The sequence below is a fragment of the Bos indicus x Bos taurus genome, chromosome 11 (assembly GCF_003369695.1).
Source record: "Bos indicus x Bos taurus breed Angus x Brahman F1 hybrid chromosome 11, Bos_hybrid_MaternalHap_v2.0, whole genome shotgun sequence".
Taxonomy (NCBI): Eukaryota; Metazoa; Chordata; class Mammalia; order Artiodactyla; family Bovidae; genus Bos; species Bos indicus x Bos taurus.
Genome location: NC_040086.1, coordinates 99,816,649 through 99,834,098, shown reverse-complemented (window position 1 = coordinate 99,834,098; position 17,450 = coordinate 99,816,649). Strand labels below are relative to the sequence as shown.

The following is a 17,450-nucleotide window of genomic DNA, read 5'->3' as shown; positions in this document are numbered from 1 at the left end:
TGGATAAAGGAAATGTGTTCTACACATACCGCGTGACATTATTCAGCTTTAAATATCAGGGTGGAAACTTTGACGCAAGCTACAACATGGATGATCCCTGGGTCGTGAAGACCCCCTGGAGGAGCAAACGGCAACCCACTCCATTATCCTTGCCTGGGAAATCCCCATGGACAGAGGAGCCTGGAAGGCTCCACGGAGTCACAAAGAGTAGGACACACTTAGCAACTAAACAACAACATGGACAAGTCTTGAGAACATGATGCTAAGTGAGATAAAGCTGTCACAGAGGACAACTATTGCGTGATGCCACGTACACGAGGGACTCAGAATAAGGCAAATTCACAGACGGAAAGTGCGATGCTAGGTGCCAGGAGATGGGGAGGGGTGGGGAACTGGTGTTTAATGGCTCAGAGCTGCAGTTTGAGAAGAGGCAAAGCTCTGGAGAAGGACGATGGGGATGGCTGCCCAACAGCGTGAGTGTCCTCAGTGCCCTGGACAGTGCACGTAAAAACGCTAGATTCTCTTTTATGTGTTCAGTCAGTTCAGTCGTGTCTGACTCTTTGTGACCCCATGGACTGCAGCATGCTAGGCCTCCCTGTCCATCACCAGCTCCTGGAGCTTGCTCAAACTCATGTCCATTGAGTCAGTGATGCCATCCAGCCATCTCATCCTCTGTCGTCCCCTTCTCCTCCCGCCTTCAATCCTTCCCAGCATCAGAATCTTTTCCAATGAGTCAGCTCTTTGCATGAGGTGGCCAAAGTATTGGGGTTTCAGCTTCAGCATCAGTCCTTCCAATGAGCACCCAGGACTGATCTCCTTTAGGATGGAATGGCTGGATCTCCTTGTAGTCCAAGGGACTCTCAAGAGTCTTCTCCACACCACAGTTCAAAAGCACCAATTCTTTGGGGTTCTTTTATGTGTATTCTACCACAGACGCAAAAGTCGAGCCACATCACGAGGCTTCTCCGCTGAAAACCTTTTCAGGGCTCCCCTTCTCTCCTTAGGAAAACCCAAGTCTTTTGAAGCACTTACAAAGCCCTATGTCGCCTGACAAACCTTCCCTTCACCAACCCTCCAGCTCTGTTCCTAGAACGCACAGCCACATGCCCACCTCAGGGCCTTTGAACCTGCTCTTCCCGCCTGGGAACTCTTTCCCGTGGAATCCACTCATCTCCCCTTCTTACCTCCTTCCACATCTGCTCAAGTGTCATCTCCTCTGAGTGCCTGCCACCGGCCACCCTAAAATTGTGCTCTCCACGGGCACTTCCTACTCCCTTACCCGAGCACACATCTCTTGTGACATGTCACTTTTATACTCGCTTATTTTCCATCCCCACAACTGCAGGAGCAGAGGCTTTGTCTTGCTCACTGCTCCACCCCAGTGCTCTGGAACGGCACCTGGAACAGCAAGCACTCCAGAAGTGCTGCTGAATGCGTGAAGACTTTGCTCAGGCACCTTCTTCCAGGAAGCCTTCCCTGATTTCTCCTACCAGGGCTAGGCTGAGTCAGCTGCAACCGGATGTCATCACCCAGATCTGTGCCTCCCCTACTGGGCTGTGAAAACCTGAGGGCAGAGGCCACTTTCATTTCTGGAGTTCCATTTGGGTCCTCTTGTTCCCCTCATCAAAAACTTCTATATGTTTATATTATTTTCAGTCTAAAAGCCATTCAGTTGTGTTTTTAAGCAAGCTGCTTGAGCAGGATGTCTGGGGTACTGGCTGGTGGGCTGGGAAACCACTGCCTTACCGGAGGGTGCGGCCAGAGCTGTGGAGGTGGGTGCGGTGGGAGAGCGGAAGGGGCAGGCCGTCCTTGAGCCAGCTCACGTGGATAGGCGGGGAGCCCCGGACGGGGCATGCCATGCTCACCAGATCACCAAGCCTGTGAACCAGGGTCCCCGCACCCTCTGGCCCCTGCTCGATGGTGGGAGGCACTGATGGGAGGGCAGAGAGGAAAGAAGGAACAGTGATGGGGTCAGAGAGCTGGACCATAAAGAAGTCTGAGTGCCAGAGAACTGATGCTTTCGAACTGTGGCGCTAAAGGAGACTCTTGAGAGTCCCTTGGATTGCAAGGAGATCCAACCAGTCCATCCTTAAGGAAATCAAACCTGAATATTCATTGGAAGGACTGATGCCGAAGCGCCAATACTTTCACCTGATTCAAAGAGCTGACTCATTGGAAAAGACCCTGAGGCTGGGAATGATTGAAGGCAGCAGGAGAAGTGGGCAACAAAGGATGAGATGGTTGGATGGCATTGCAGACTCAATGGACAATGAGTCTGCCCAAACTCTGGGAGATGGTGAAGGACAGGGAAGCCTGGCGTGCTGCAGTCCACGGGGTCGCAAAGAGTCGGACACGAATGAGCGACTGAACAACAACAGCTAGGGGGTCAGGGGAGGGGAGGTGGGCTCCCCCCAGGGAAGTCCCAGCAGATGGCACTGATACCTAGACCTCTGCCACTGCAATCAGCACGTGGCGATCACCACGTGGTCCTGGAGCCACATCTACTCCCGGCAAGGATGACACCCCCGGTGTCTCTCCTTTATCCCCTGACTCGCTTGCTGTACACCTGGAGCAGTTGTGCCCCGGCCTGGGGATGAGGCAGAGGCCCAGAGAGGCCAGACGGGCCTGGCTCACAGAGGGGGCTTGGATAGGGGTTCACCAGGTGCCCCCCACCAGGGCCGTGTCTGCACCCTCCAGACGCCCCAGTGGAGGCCCCGTGTTGGCCGGGCTGCTGCCATCCTGGGACGGCTGGACTGCCTGCCGCTCCGCGCCCTTGGCCGCTCACCCAGCACATTGACGGTGTAGAGCTTGGCGTCCTCGCCGGCTGCATTGTGAGCCACGCAGGTGTAGGCACCCGAGTCTGAGGCCGTCAGGTCCTTCAGCACCAAGGAGCTGCCATTCAGGTAGAACCTGTCACGGGGAGAGAGAGCCGGGAGGCAGTTGTGTGAGGACATGGAGGCTCACCGCCTGGGACGGGGAGGGTGCCGGCCAGGCCTTACCAGAGGTAGGGGCCCACGCTTTCATCCAGCGGGCTGCCATCCTTCAGCCAGACCACATATGGGGGAGGCTGCCCGTCGACCTCACAGTCCAGCTGCACGTCCTGCCCCTCCAGGACGCTGTGCTCCTGAGTGGTGCCTGAGCTCTGGATCCGGGGGGCCACTGTGGCAGGGGCTGTGGTGAGGCCCTGGGGCAGAAGCTGGGGCTGGTGTGGGGGGCGTGGGACACGGGAGGGGCTCAGGGTGCGGACATACCCAGCACGGCCACCACGAAGTCCTTGTGGGCCTCAGCCTGGGCGTTCTCAGCCACGCACGTGTAGGTGCCAGCCTGGTCTGGCTGCAGGTGACTCAGCTGGAGGCGGCCCCCCCGGGAGACCACACCACGTGCCATGCTGCTCTCTGCAGGAAGGAGGGGCAGGCCTGGATGTCACCTGCTCAGACCCATCGCCCCAGGTGCCACCACTGGGCCCAGACACAAAAGCCACGTGACTCCCTGGGAGGGTGCTTGATGCCCACTCACAAGGCTGGAAACACCCCAGGAACCCTTGAATTACCCACCCCTTTCTTACGCTCACGGGGAAACTGAGGCCCAGACACATCACAGCCTTCCCCAGCCTGGGCGCCTTAGATTGCGTCAGTCCTTATAACCAACCCCTCCATACACCCTTCCACTGGGGACATTTCTCCCCAAGGGATCCCACTCCCTTTATTGTCTAGGACTTGCTCCTTTTCCTGTTGACTCTCAGGCCCAGCTCATTCCCACCTCCTTTCCAATTTTTCCCTCTGCCCCTGTGGATCACGGCAAACCAGCCACTCACTGACCTTGATATGAGTCAATCGAGGGGCTCCTCTGAGACTCTGCTCAGGCTGCACACCCCCCCAGACTGGAATGCTTCCCCCTTGTGTTCTCCAGTGGCACCTCTGCCCCAAAGCCTTCTCCAACTGCACCAGCCCAGGCTGATCTGCCCTCTCTCAGATCCTCATCTGTCCAGCCAGCCCTTCAGCACAAAATGTATTGAGCAACTACTACAAACCCAACAGCGAGTTCAGGAATCAAAGACGGGTGAAATGTGGTCCCTGTCCTCAAGGAGATCAAAATGCCTCAGAGACAGTGACACAGGCACACACCCGTGTGCCTGGCCCTGTGGAACCCTGACGGAGCCTGGAGAGACGAGGCCAGGCTTCTGCAGGAGGTGAGTCTCAGCTGAGACTGGAAAGTGGGTCTGAATCAGCCAGGTGAAAGTGGACGTGGTTCCGGGAGCCCAGGGTGGGTATTTCAGGAAAGAAATGGCATGTGCCAGGAGCTGAAGGCCAGAGAGAAGAGAGTCCAGAGCAATCCACCGCTAGGCATATATCAAAGAAGGAAAGCGTGCGCCACGCACTTGTACAAGAACATTCACCGTGTTATCCCTCACAGCCAAAGGTGGAAACAACACGAACATCCATCGACTGGCAGATGGACAAAAAACGTGATAGATTCACACAGTGGAACGTCCAGCCACAAAAATGAATGAAAAAAAGACTTAAAGAATGAAGAATGACATGTGCGACAACATGGATGAACCTTGAAAACACGGTGCTAAATGGAACAAGAGGCCACGTGTTGTGTGATCCCACATGTTACATGAAGCGTCCAGAACAGGCAAATTTATAATGACAAAGTAGGGTAGGGGCTGTCTAAGGCCAGAGTGACTGCGAGTGAAGGTGATGGGTGAGGGATTTCCTTTGGGTGATAAACATGTTCCAAACTTATAAACAGCAAGGTCCTACTGCATAGCACAGGGAATTGTTCAATACCCTGTGATAAACCATAATGGAAAAGAGTATTAAAAAGTATGTGTGTGTATATATATATATATATATATATGCATGCATGCATGATCAGTTGTGTCTGACTCTGCACCCCATGGACAGTAGCCAACCAGACGCCTCTGTCCAAGGGATTATCCAGGCAAGAATACTGGAGGGGGCTGCCATTTCCTTCTCCAGGGGATCTTCCCCACCCAGGGATCAAACTCACATCTCCTGCAATGACAGGCAGATTCTTTAAGATTCTTTACCACTGAGCCACCTGGGAAGCCACACACACGCACACACACACACACACACATAACTGAATCCCTTTGCCATACAGCAGAAATTAACACAACATTGTAAATCAACTATACAACTATACTACAATAAATAAGGAAAAATAAAATATAAAGTTAAAAAGTGTTCCAAAATTGATTGTGGATATGCTGTGTGAATATACAAAAAACAACTGAATTATACATTTTAATTGGGTAAATTGTATAGTATGTGAATTGTATCTCAGTAAAGCTGTTATTGAGAGAGACAGACAGACACAGGCATATGCAAGGAGCTGAGAGCAGCTAGGTCCATCTGGAGCACGGAGCAGGATGGAGGGGGGCTGGCCCTGGCCAGTGGGCCCTGGCCCTGAAGGGCCTCCTGGGTTGTGGTCCTGAGGACTTCAGCCATGGAAGGATTTTCAACAGATAACTGACACGCCCAGACCTGCCCTTTGCCATCCTTTCTGCCCCAAAGGAGCCTGCACTGAGGTCCTGGACGGGGTCCAGGAGATGAGTGTAGGGGCTGTGCCCTCACCCAGGGGTGTGGGCCATAGGGGCTGAGATGGAAGAGGCTAAGGGGTGGAGAGCAGGGCTGGCCCCAGAGATGTTTACATTGACAAGAAGAGGCACCTACTGACTAATGGGCGGGTGGGTTGGGGGAGAGTAAGAGTGGGGCAAGGATGCAGACCTGGATGGAGGTGACCAACAGCTGGGCTAGACAGAGCTGAGGTGCTGGAGGAGGAGCAGCTTTGGGGGCCACTGTGGAGCCCAGGCTCAGGCCAGCTGTACCCTCAGCACCCACTCTGAGTTTCTGTTCTGTGGACACAAACACAGGAGCCACCAAGCCCCCATGTGAATGGTCCTCAGTGTTGGGATTTCAAGGCCAGCAGGGCTGAGAGACAAATGGGGGAACGGATCAACAAGGTGCTGCCGGCTTTTGATTTTGCCAAGCAAGTGAAGTTACAAACCCAACTATCCCCTTCTGCTTTCATTGCCATTTCATTAAATAAAGAAACTTGTTGCTGTTTTAGTCGCTAAGCTGTGTCTGACTCTTCTGTGACCCCGTGGACTGTAGCCCGCCAGGCTCCTCTGTCCATGGGATTTCCCAGGCAAGAATACTGGAGTGGGTTGCCATTTCCTTCTCCAGGGGATCTTCCCGACCCGAGGATCTAACCTGTGTCTCCTGCATTGGTAGGCAGGTTCTTTACCACTGAGGTACCAGGAGAACCCCAAACAAAGAAATACTTGGCAGCAAAATGATAAGGACTGATGGACTCACCGACAGGCATCCTGTCCTTCAGCCACGTGACAGCAGGTGCAGGGACCCCGGTCACGTCACAGCTCAGGACCAGGGGGCTCCCAGCCACCCGGCTCACCATCTCCGTCTCTGGGTTCTCAAACGTCGGGGGCACTGCAGGAGAGAAGCCAGATTCCCAGAATCCTATGACTCTGCCCCCTACTTCCTTCCTCTCGGGCCGATCAGGGAGGCCTGAGAAGCACTTCCCTGTGCTTAGGAGCTGACATTTTATGTTTTGCCATTGATGCGGATGTGAGTTGTTTTATCCACAAACGTAAATACAACCAGCAGCTGACTATTTCCAAACATTTACAAAGCAGAGCCCAGAGGGAGAACACTTAGCCCAAAGATGGTAAATATGTGACTATTGCACCAGCAGGCGTTAACCTATGCCAGGGCAGACATCACTAATCGATCCCAACACTCTCTCCTGCTCAGCCAGCATGAAGTCACGCACCACAGGCAGCCACTGCCAGTGAAACACAGATGGCTGTGCTCAGGATGAAACATCTTCTCTCTCAAGGACCAGACATTGCACCCTCTCCCTGTTCATCAAGGTGGCCATCAGGAGAAGGAGCTATGAGCTTTGAGCAGCAGCAGACCTGGTATCAATAATTTTCAACACTGGTATTCAGTATGGTCAGGGTTGGATCCATCCACTGTCCCGGTGGTACAGAAGCTGAAGGCTTTGGCATCTGTGGCAGATAGCTGGTGTCTCTCTACCTGTCCTTCCCATCTTGCACAGGGTCACTCGGGCAGAAACTACATTTCCCAGTCTCCTTTGCAGCTTGCTGTGGCCAGCTGCTCAAGTTCTCTATGTCTGCTCATTTCTGCTTCACCGGCTGGTATACAATGCAACGTGTGTATGCTGAATCACTTCAGTCGTGTCTGACTCTTTGCGACCCCATGGACTATAGCCTGCCAGGCTCCTCTGTCTGTGGGATTCTCCAGGTAAGGATACTGGAGTGGATTGCCATGCCCTCCTCCAGGGGATCTTTCTGACTCAGGGATCGAACCTGAGTCTCTTACGTCTCCTGCATTGGCAGGCAGTTTCTTTACCCCTAGCACCACCTGGGAAGGCCCAAAGATGGAATGCAGACAGGGACAACCCTCAGCGAATGGGAGATCAATACGATGGAAGGATCTTGGTCCCTAAATTAGCATTTGGTAAGTCCAGAGCTACCCTCCAGCCCAGATGCTCACTTCTAGGCTTTTGGATGAGAGAGGTAAACTTCTCTCTTCCTTGATGCACTATATTTTGGGGTCTTTTTGTTACACAGCTGAGTCTTTTCCCTAACTGACACAACATCTGACCACAAGAAAATCTGGCCAAGCCTTCATCCCTTGCTTCCCTAGGCAGTTCCGACAAGCTCTCCCTTCACCCCCAGCTTGAGCCACACCCAATGAAATGCCCATCTATGTTCCATCTTGGGCTGCTAGGGCAGGTGCCTTAGGGTTCAGGTGGGGATGACATGGTCCCAGGACTCCGAGGGTCTGATCTCTTAGGGCTCTGTCCCAGTGCTCCCATCCTGGGCCCTGTGCCCAGCCATTTCTAGACACAGTCATGGCAGACCATAGATGGAGCGCCTTCTGCATGCTTAACAGGCAGGTCCTATCTTCGGCTCCTTTTACTGAAGGTAAATCCGAGGCTCAAAGGGACAAGGTCACTCAGAGCAAGTCATCAGTGGAGTCCTGTTCTGATCCTGCTCTTTTCAATTCCAGATCTTGTGCCCTAAACACTCAGCAACACGCTTCCCTTTGCAGTCACTGCCCTTCCCATCCTTGGTAGCTCCATGTGCTGCCAGCGGTCCCACAGTGGCGCTCGCAGGCTGGTCCCCAGCTTACCCTGGACCGTGAGGCTGAAGGCCCGCATGGCCTCCCCGGCTGCATTGCTGACTCTACAGCTGTATAAACCTTTATCCGACACCTGGGACAGAGAAAGCACGTGATGACAGTGTGCATGCGGCTGGGGTGGGCTCCCCAAAACCTCCAGGCCCCAGAACCTTCCAGAGCAGGACTCTCCAAGTAAACCGGTCATGCCTGGGAGGCCCAAGGGGAGATGGGACCTTCTGGCCTTTCCCAAATCCTAGAGATGCAGGAGGGATGAGAGAAGGTGGGTGCAGAGGACCCAGACCTCACCCTTCCCTGGGTCTGCGTGTCAGCTGAGCCAGGGGGAGAAGGTTCCCTCGCTGTGGGGATGGAGCTGAACCCGGAGAGGGGAGCCCTGGGTACAGTTCCAGAGGAACAGCGAATATTCACCCAGTGAACACTTGTGGGTGTCTAATCCACACCAGGGACGGGGGTGGGCAGGTGGAACCGAGTCCCCGGGAGTGATAACCAGAGGGGCCTGGAGAGGCTTCTGGATCCCGGGGAAACAGGCAGGTGGCAGGGCCCGGATCTGCTTGAAGTCGTTCTATGGCTCAGTCCGAGCCAGACCTGGGGTCTGGTGCCCTTTCCGCATCTCCCGCCTCCAAGGCTGCTCATCACCTTGGACTGGGGTTCTCTGGGCCGAGGAGGAAGCAGGCCCCACATCCTGCCACCCAGCTGCCCGCCTGCCCCTGGCACACCAGGAGGTGACATCTCCAGGGCTGCCCAGGGCCGCCTGCACCTCCAGACAGCTCACCTGGGCGTCCTGGATCTCCAGCCTCTGCCCACCCAGCAGAGCTTGGATTCGCTCTGGCAGGACCAGGGGCTGCCCGTCCTTCTGCCAGGCCACAGTCGGCTCGGGGAATGCGTCTGTCTCACAGCTCAGGACGGCCTTGTCCCCTGCACTCACCAGGACCACATCCTGGGGTCTGCTGGGTGCCTGCCGGAAGGTGGGGGGAACTGGGGCAGGAGACGAGCCAAGTGAGGGGCCGAGGCCTTCCCCTGTCCTCCCCAACATCCCTGCAGGCTAACCATCTATGGAGAGAAAGGGTCACACAGCAGACCCCACCCCAGGGGATTGCACTGACCCCGGGGGCTGGACTAAGAGAATCCAGGCCAGCACGCCGAGGACCTGCTGGGTGACCTGGGAAGTGCCTCTTGGCCTCTCTGGGCTCAGCCTCCCAGTTGGGGTACACGTGTGTTGAGTCACTTCAGTCGAGCCTAACTCTTGCGACCGCATGGACTGTGGCCCGCCAGCCTCCTCTGTCCATGGGATTTCCCAGGCAAGAATACTGGAGTGGGGCTCTGTTTCCTCCTCCAGGGGATCTTTCCAACCCAGGGATTGAACCCGGCATTGGCAGGCGGATTCTTTACCAGTGAGCCACCAGGGAAGCCCTGGCACTGGATTAAATGCTCACATACCACCATCTAATCCTTAAACCAACCATCACCTTATAGTGATGGGAGACTCAAGGCTCAGAGAGGAAGAGTGACTTGCCCAAGGTCACAGAGCAAGGAAGCACACAGCTGAATTTCAAACCCAAGGGCGTCCGAGTCTAGTAACCAGGAACGTAACCCCACGGTGCCCCAGACACCACTGCAGCAGACGGCACGGTGTGTCCCAGGCTCCCCCGGGGCCGGCTGCCCCTCTCCTGACTGTGCTGGAGAAGGGGTGTGAGGGTGATGGAAGGAGTCGGGGACAGTGCAGGTGGGGGGACAGATGGCACGTACCCAGCACGCTAAGCTGCACCAGCTTATGGTCTCGGCCGGCGGCGTTGAGGGCCTCACATATGTACATCCCAGAGTCCAAGAGCTGAACCCGAGTCAGCTGCAGGGTGTGGGTGCCTGCGAGGGGTGGTGGTGGCGGGTCGGGGGGGAGCCAGCGCTTGGCACCAGTGAACAGGCCCCAATCCCCAGACCCTACGCCCACAATCCTAAAGCCCTCCCAGACCCCCAATTCTATCCCAGATTTGGGGAGGCCACTCAGCTTCCCCATAGAGTCTCCGAGCCAGGCCCTCAGCCTCAGTTTACGCACCAGGCAGGAGGAAGATCTCTTCTCCCAGGGAGAGGGTCCAGCCGTCCTTGTACCAAGTGACCTCGGGGCTGGGGTGAGCACGGACGTCGCAGGGCAGGGAGACGCTGCTGTTGAGGGTGGCGGTGATCTGCTCCGGGTTCAGACCTGCGATTCGTGGCGGGACTGTCCCCGCGGGGCCACCGAAATAAAGAAAGACGTGACAATACAGACCGGCAGGGAGCCGACGGCCACAGGGTGACACATGGGGCCTTCTGGGGCTCCTGGCACTTCAAACCAGCTCCTGTTCGTCTTCCTCATCTTGTAGAGGAGAATGCAGAGCTCAGAGATCAGAGAGGGAGAGTCATTTTTCCAAGGTCACTCAGCTGCTCAGTGGGAGGGCCAGAATATCCATTCAATTCAGGCTAAGTCCTAGACCTGAGTGCCCAACGCTGTCATCCCTCTGCCCCTGAGGCCACAGCTGCACTACGTCTGGAGCCAGAGATCTCAGCCCCTAAGATGCACATATCACAGGAATGCAGAGGTTGAGAGGGTCGACTCTGGAGGCAGGGAGACCCCCACTGAGTCTCCGAGCCTGTTTCCACGGCCCTAAAATGGGGCCCACCTCTCGGCTTTGAGCCCAGGAAAGTAAGTGCCCTTATAGTAAGTGATCAATAGTGGTGCTGGAAAGACCTTGTTCTTCTGAGAGCCTCCGAGGTTGCTTAAGATGGTCTAGTGGCCAGGGTCCTCCAGAGTTCTCTGTCCTGGGGTAAGGCTGGCACAGACCGAGGGCCCAGGATGCTGGAAGGACCGCAGCACTCTGCCTGCCTGCCTGGTGAGCCCACAGAGCACGCCAGGGCCAACCCAGAGGACCAGCCCTTGCTCATCTGGGGAACCCGCGGGGGCTGCCCACTCGCCCGGCTCACCTTGCACCCTGAGTGTGAAGAGCTTCTCCGTGGAGCCCGCTGGGTTCTCGGCCACACACATGTAGCTGGCGGCGTCAGCCACTTCCGCCGTGGAAACCTGGGGGTGCATGTTGCCAGCCCGATGGCTCTGGGCCCCCCAGGAACCGCGAGGGCTCCCTCCCACCCATCCCAGGCACGGCCGGCACCAGGTGGAGCCCCCTCAGAAGACCACCTTTGTCTACACGGAGCAATGCTTAGGGAGGTCACCCCACGTCCAGCCAGGGCTTTCTGTGACATTCGGGGCTGTGAGGCTGACAGATGAGTCCCTGTAGCAAACTGGGTGATGACAATGGTCCCCTCCCCAGCCCCGAGAAGGGTGCTCTGTGCTGTGCTGGGCTCCAGGGGTCCTGTGTAGGGGTGTCTGGATGTTGGGGGCCCGAGGTGCTGCCTGAGGTTCCAGGTGCCCACACGGCTCTGTGAGCATCTGATGGCCTTCCTAAGGAAGGCTGCCCTGTGCCACGCTGGCTGTGGGTGTGCCAGCCTCTGCTCCTTTTCAGGGGCCACGAGCAGCCCTATAAGGCTTCTCACATACGATTCTTCAGTGAATTAAATAATTAAGTAAAAGTGAAAGAAAGTGAAAGTGCAAGTCACTCAGTCGTGTCCGACTCTTGGCGACCCCATGGACTATACAGTCCACAGAATTCTCCAGGCCAGAATACTGGAGTAGGTAGTCTTTCCCTTCTCCAGGGAATCTTCCCAACCCAGAGGTCAAACCCAGGTCTCCCTCATTGCAGGCAGATTCTTTACCAGCTGAGCCACAGGGGAAGCCCAAGAATACTGGAGTGGGTTGCCTATCCCTTCTCCAGGGGATCTTCCCAACCCAGGAAACCCTGAATTAAATCCCAGGGGTTCCAACACACTTCCAAGCAAAGAGCTTCAGGTGATGGCAGTTCGTTGGTCCCCAGACAAACAGAACTGAGTCACTGCAGCAGCTATCTTTATTTATAATTTATTTTTTGATCTTGCCACAGGGCATGTGAGATCCTAGTTCTCCAATCAGGGATCAAACCCATGACCCCTTGCAGTGGAAGCACTGGAAACGCAGAATCTTTTTTGCTTTTGTTTTTAAATAAGTATTTTTTAAAAAGTATTTTTGGCCACACCCTGCAGCATGAGGGATCTTAGTTCCGCCCCCCAACCAGGGATTGAATCCAAGCCCTTTATGGGAAGGAAGGCAGAGTTTTAACCACTGGACCACCAGGGAAGTCAGCCACTGCCTTTAGCCTGAGCAGGGGTTGGGGGGGGGGGTCGCCCTGACCTGTAAGATTCGCCCATTTTCCAGGACCTGCAGCCGTGGGCTTGGGGAGAAAGGCAGCCCATTTTGGAGCCATGAGATGGTGGGCGCAGGGTTGCCCAGGACTGGGCAATGCAGGCTGACGGTGCTGTTGGCATTGACGGTCACCTCCTCTACAAGCTCCTCCGTTTCACCCAGGATCACAGGTGGAGCTGGGGGCGAAGAGGGTGAGAAGCGGGCAGCCTCCTTGGGAAAGGCCCCAGGAGGAGCAGGGCGTGGAGACGAGAGGTCTTGGTGCCAGGTGCTAGCTGGGGCTCCTTGAACCCTGCCCACCAAGCCCTTCTGAGCCCTGGGACAGCTAAGAAGTCTAGGGCACAGAGAGGGCTATGATTCACTCAAGGTCACTCAGCTAGCAAGCAACTCATGTGTGCTGTCACTCAGCCGTGCCCAACTCTTTGCAACCTCATGGACCGCAGCCCGCCAGGCTCCCCTGTCCCTGGGATTCTCCAGGCAAGAATACTGGGGTGGGTAGCCATTCCCTTCTCCAGGGGATCTTCCCAACTTGAGGACGGAACCCACGCCTCCTGCCTTGCAGGCGGACTCTTTACTGTCTGAGCCACCAGGGAAGGCCCAGGAAGCAGCTCACTTGGAATCTGAACCTAGTCCAGTCTGGTTTCAGAGTCCGAGCTCGAAAGCCCTGCATCATCCATTTGGAGAAAGGCAAGACTACGCCTGCTCTCTACTTGGGCCCCCTTCTGGAGGTGGGGGGCCCTCACGGGGCCTTAGACCTGAGCCTCCCCCACTGCCCACCCCCAGGCCAGGCCACTCACTCAGTACCAGCAGCTCGTAGTGCAGCCAGTCCTCGCCCACCTCGTTGGAGGCCTTGCACGAGTACCTTCCCGCATCCTCCGCCCGTACCAGGGGGATCTGCAGGACCCGGCCTCCTGCAGGGACACGGGGGAGATAGAGGTCTGAGCAAGAACCAAGAAACCTGCCCTCTCCCCTGGAGGAGATCTGGGACACATCACTGCCCCACTCCCCCCACATAACCTGTGACATGCAGAGAAGCACCTGCTGTGCCCCGGTCACGGCACAAGAGGGCCAGTTAAAGCACAGTAATGGCTTGCTCTGCACCAGGCCCTGGGCTGAGCATTCCCCCAGCCTCTGACTCTGTGTGTTGTCACAACTCCCATCTTACAGATGGAAAAACTGAGGCTTCCTAAGAGTACTTGGCAGGGCTGAGCCCAGCTCCTTGATGAAGGCAGAGAGAAGAGGCGGAGAGCTGGGCACATGTCTGGGCAGAGGCTCTCAGGAGGCTGGAGTGGTTGGAGGTGGGGGCTCTTGAGGGGCATCACCTGGGACCCTCTGCGATCGAGAGCCAGCCAGGGCCAGACTCTGGCATCAAGGGGGCTGGAACTTGTGTCTAGCAGGAGTGGGGTTTGGGTGACTGTGCGCTCAGAATCCTGGGCTGGGGGGTGGCCAACCCAGAATGTGATGGGCTGTGAGTAGGATTCGAACCAGGGGCTCATTATATGCAGAGCCAAGGGGTGGTAGCCTGGACTAGGGAGGCTGTGGCCATGGTCAAGGGAGGGATCACTTAATGTGTGAGATTAATCTATGATCAGGGCCAGAATTAAGATCAGCTGTGACTATGAGCACTGTGTGCCCAGGATTAGGGGTTCTGTGGCCAGGGCAGAGACCAATGGTGGGACTGAGGGTCAGCATGTGACTGAGCTCTTTGTGTCCCCAAGCCAGAGGGCAGTGGCCATTTAAGGGGTCAATTACATCTTTCCGTAAGCCCTGCCTCTCCCAGATCTCCAAGGGGTCGCCTTCTTTCACGAGCACCAAAGTCCAAACCCTGGCATGGCTGTTCGCCCTACAGCCCCCTCATTCTTCCCTCCACCACCAGCGTCACCGCTGACCTGCGCCTGGCCGGGCACCGCGTGACCGTGAGCCGGGCGACCACCCCACCCGGGCTCTGTGTCTGGGATTCCTCCCAGTCCTGGACCCCTCCGCCCCAGGGAAGCCAGGCGTTTCTAAGCCCCATCCCCAGAGCCCTTTAATTCAAAGCCGTCCATAAAAAACTATTCTAAGATGAAGCAGTTGTTTAGGCAGGAAGCAACCTAGATGCCCATCGACTGATGAGTGAATAGAACACATGTGGTACATAAACACAATGGAATATATACTCAGCCATAAAAGAGGAAGGGGTTGAGTCAGTCCTAGTGAGGTGGAGGAACCTAGAGCTTGTTATATACATAGTGAAGTAAGTCAAGAAGAGAAAAACAAATATAGTATATTAACGCATATATGTGGGATCTACAGGGCTTCCCTGGTGGCTCAGACGGTAAAGCGATCCAGAAAGCTGATACTGATGAACCCACTTGTGGGGAAGGAATGGGGACGCAGATGTAGAGACTGGACTTGTGGACACAGTAGGGGAGGCAGGGAGTGGGGCAAATGCAGAGAGTAGTGTTGGCATAAATACAAAATGTCCATGCGATGGAGAGCCGGTGAGAAGTTGCTGTGTGGCGCAGGGAGCCCAGCCTGGAGCTCGGTGATGGCTTGGATGGATGGAAGGGGGGAGGGGAGGAGGCTAGGGAGGGAGGGGTGTACTCTATGATTATGGCTGATTCGCGTTTCACATGGCAGAAACCAGTACAGCACTGCAAAATTTTAAAAAATTTAGATATAAAAAAAGAAAAAGTGTTTATGTTTTTAACAAAAAAGCAAATAACTTTTAAAAGTTTCTTTACCAAATGAGCTATCAGGGAAGCCCAACTTTAAATAAACAAATACGTAAAGCAGGAAAAAGACAGAAAGAGGTCACATGACAACCTAGAGGGGTGGAAGGTGGGAGGGAGAGTCAAGAGGGAAGGGACATGCGTATGCTTACAGCTGATTCGTGTTGATATATGGCAGAAACCAACACAGTGCTGTAAGGCGACTATCCTCCAATTAAAAATAAATAATTTTTTTTTAAGGTCACATGAGCCATGATCTTGGATCCTGGGTGGGCATCAGAGCCCCATGAGAGCTTCTTCAACATTTGGGGTCTTAATAAAGGAACTGCCCCCTCCCCCCGGAAAAAGGGGCCAGGACATTACAGATCTCGAAGCCCAGAGGTGGGCGTGGTGCAGACGAGGACCTCTGTTCTAACCAGAGGCAGAAGGGGATCCTGTTCTTGCCTTCAAACAGGTAAAGGACTTCTAGCCCCAGTTTATGAAAGGCGGCTGAGGTCCAGAGTGGTCACATGCCCTGCCGGGGGTCAGACAGCAAGCAGCAGGCAGGAGACCTCAGGCCGCACCGAAAGGCGGAGGCGACCAGCCCTGGTGTGGGTGTGACCCTGGTGCCTGCCTGTAAAGGGCCCGCTCTTCCACGCAGCCCTGGCCTACCTTGCAGAACAGACACCCCGTCCTCGATGGAGAGGGGGCGGTCCCCTCTGTACCAGGTCAGCTCCGCGGCTGGCACCGCATTGGTGTCGCAGTACAGGTAGGCAGGGTTGTTCTCCACGATCTCCCGGTATTCCGTCACCCCACCCCGGGCCTCTTCACCCCAGAACGGGGTCTCAAAGTCTGCAGTGGCATCAGCCACCTTCTGGAAAATGGGGGGTACTGGGGAGCGGAGGACAAAGCCGTCAAGACACACCATTGAGAGATGGGCATGAACCTCTGTTCAGAGATTCCCGTCCCAGCCTCCCCTAGGCAGGGAAATTTCATCGATTGAGCCAATCCCTTTCATCAAAGCAGTTTTTTTTAAATGATCTTTTTTCCTTTATTATCAGCTAATTTTTTTTAAAGATCTTTTTTTTTTCTGATGCAGACCATTTTTAAAAAGTCTTTATTGACTCTGGAAAATTCTGAAAGAGATGGGAATACCAGACCACCTGATCTGCCTATTGAGAAATTTGTATGCAGGTCAGGAAGCAACAGTTAGAACTGGACATGGAACAACAGACTGGTTCCAAATAGGAAAAGGAGTTTGTCAAGGCTGTACATTGTCACCCTGTTTATTTAACTTATATGCAGAGTACATCATGAGAAACGCTGGACTGGAAGACACAAGCTGGAATCAAGATTGCCGGGAGAAATATCAATCACCTCAGATATGCAGATGACACCACCCTTATGGCAGAAAGTGAAGAGGAACTAAAAAGCCTCTTGATGAAAGTGAAAGTGGAGAGTGAAAAAGTTGGCTTAAAGCTCAACAATCAGAAAACGATGATCATGGCATCAGGTCCCATCACTTCATGGGAAATAGATGGGGAACCAGTGGAAACAGTGTTAGACTTTATTTTTCTGGGCTCCAAAATCACTACACATGGTGACTGCAGCCATGAAATTAAAAGACGCTTACTCCTTGGAAGGAAAGTTATGACCAACCTAGGTAGCATATTCAAAAGCAGAGACATTACTTTGCCAACAAAGGTTTGTCTAGTCAAGGCTATGGTTTTTCCTGTGGTCATGTATGGATGTGAGAATTGGACTGTGAAGAAAGCTGAGCGCCGAAGAATTGATGCTTTTGAACTGTGGTGTTGGAGAAGACCCTTGAGAGTCCCTTGGACTGCAAGGAGATCCAAGCAGTCCATTCTGAAGGAGATCAGCCCTGGGATTTCTTTGGAAGGAATGATGCTAAAGCTGAAACTCCAGTACTTTGGCCACCTCATGTGAAGTGTTGACTCACTGGAAAAGACTCTGATGCTGGGAGGGACTTGGGGCAGGAGGAGAAGGGGATGACAGAGGATGAGATGGCTGGATGGCATCACTGACTCGATGGACGTGAGTCTGAGTGAACTCCGGGAGTTGGTGATGGACAGAGAGGCCTGGCGTGCTGGGATTCATGAGGTTGAAAAGAGTCGGACACGACTGAGTGACTGATCTGATCTGATTGACTCTGTTACAATATTGCTTCTGTTTTATGCTTTGTTTTTTTGGCCAAGAGGCCTCTGGGATCTGCCTTCTTGGACCAGGAACCCACACCCGCTGCATTGGAAGGGGAAGTCTTAACCA

The 17,450-nt window shown here is 54.7% G+C and overlaps 1 protein-coding gene across 1 annotated transcript in view; it reads right to left on the bottom strand.

Annotated features, from left to right (window-relative positions):
• HMCN2 (hemicentin 2) overlaps positions 1–17,450 on the bottom strand; it is a 176,913-nt gene that overhangs the window by 36,013 nt on the left and 123,450 nt on the right. The window contains exons 54-66 of the mRNA XM_027556578.1: positions 15,837–16,055; positions 13,272–13,385; positions 12,466–12,653; positions 11,169–11,265; positions 10,267–10,428; positions 9,963–10,076; positions 8,989–9,191; positions 8,211–8,292; positions 6,348–6,479; positions 3,252–3,395; positions 3,000–3,159; positions 2,786–2,910; positions 1,747–1,930 (exon numbers count right to left, since the gene is read on the bottom strand). Of these exons, the coding sequence (XP_027412379.1) occupies positions 1,747–1,930; positions 2,786–2,910; positions 3,000–3,159; positions 3,252–3,395; positions 6,348–6,479; positions 8,211–8,292; positions 8,989–9,191; positions 9,963–10,076; positions 10,267–10,428; positions 11,169–11,265; positions 12,466–12,653; positions 13,272–13,385; positions 15,837–16,055 (1,924 nt within the window). The remainder of the gene's footprint in view (positions 1–1,746; positions 1,931–2,785; positions 2,911–2,999; positions 3,160–3,251; positions 3,396–6,347; positions 6,480–8,210; positions 8,293–8,988; positions 9,192–9,962; positions 10,077–10,266; positions 10,429–11,168; positions 11,266–12,465; positions 12,654–13,271; positions 13,386–15,836; positions 16,056–17,450) is intronic.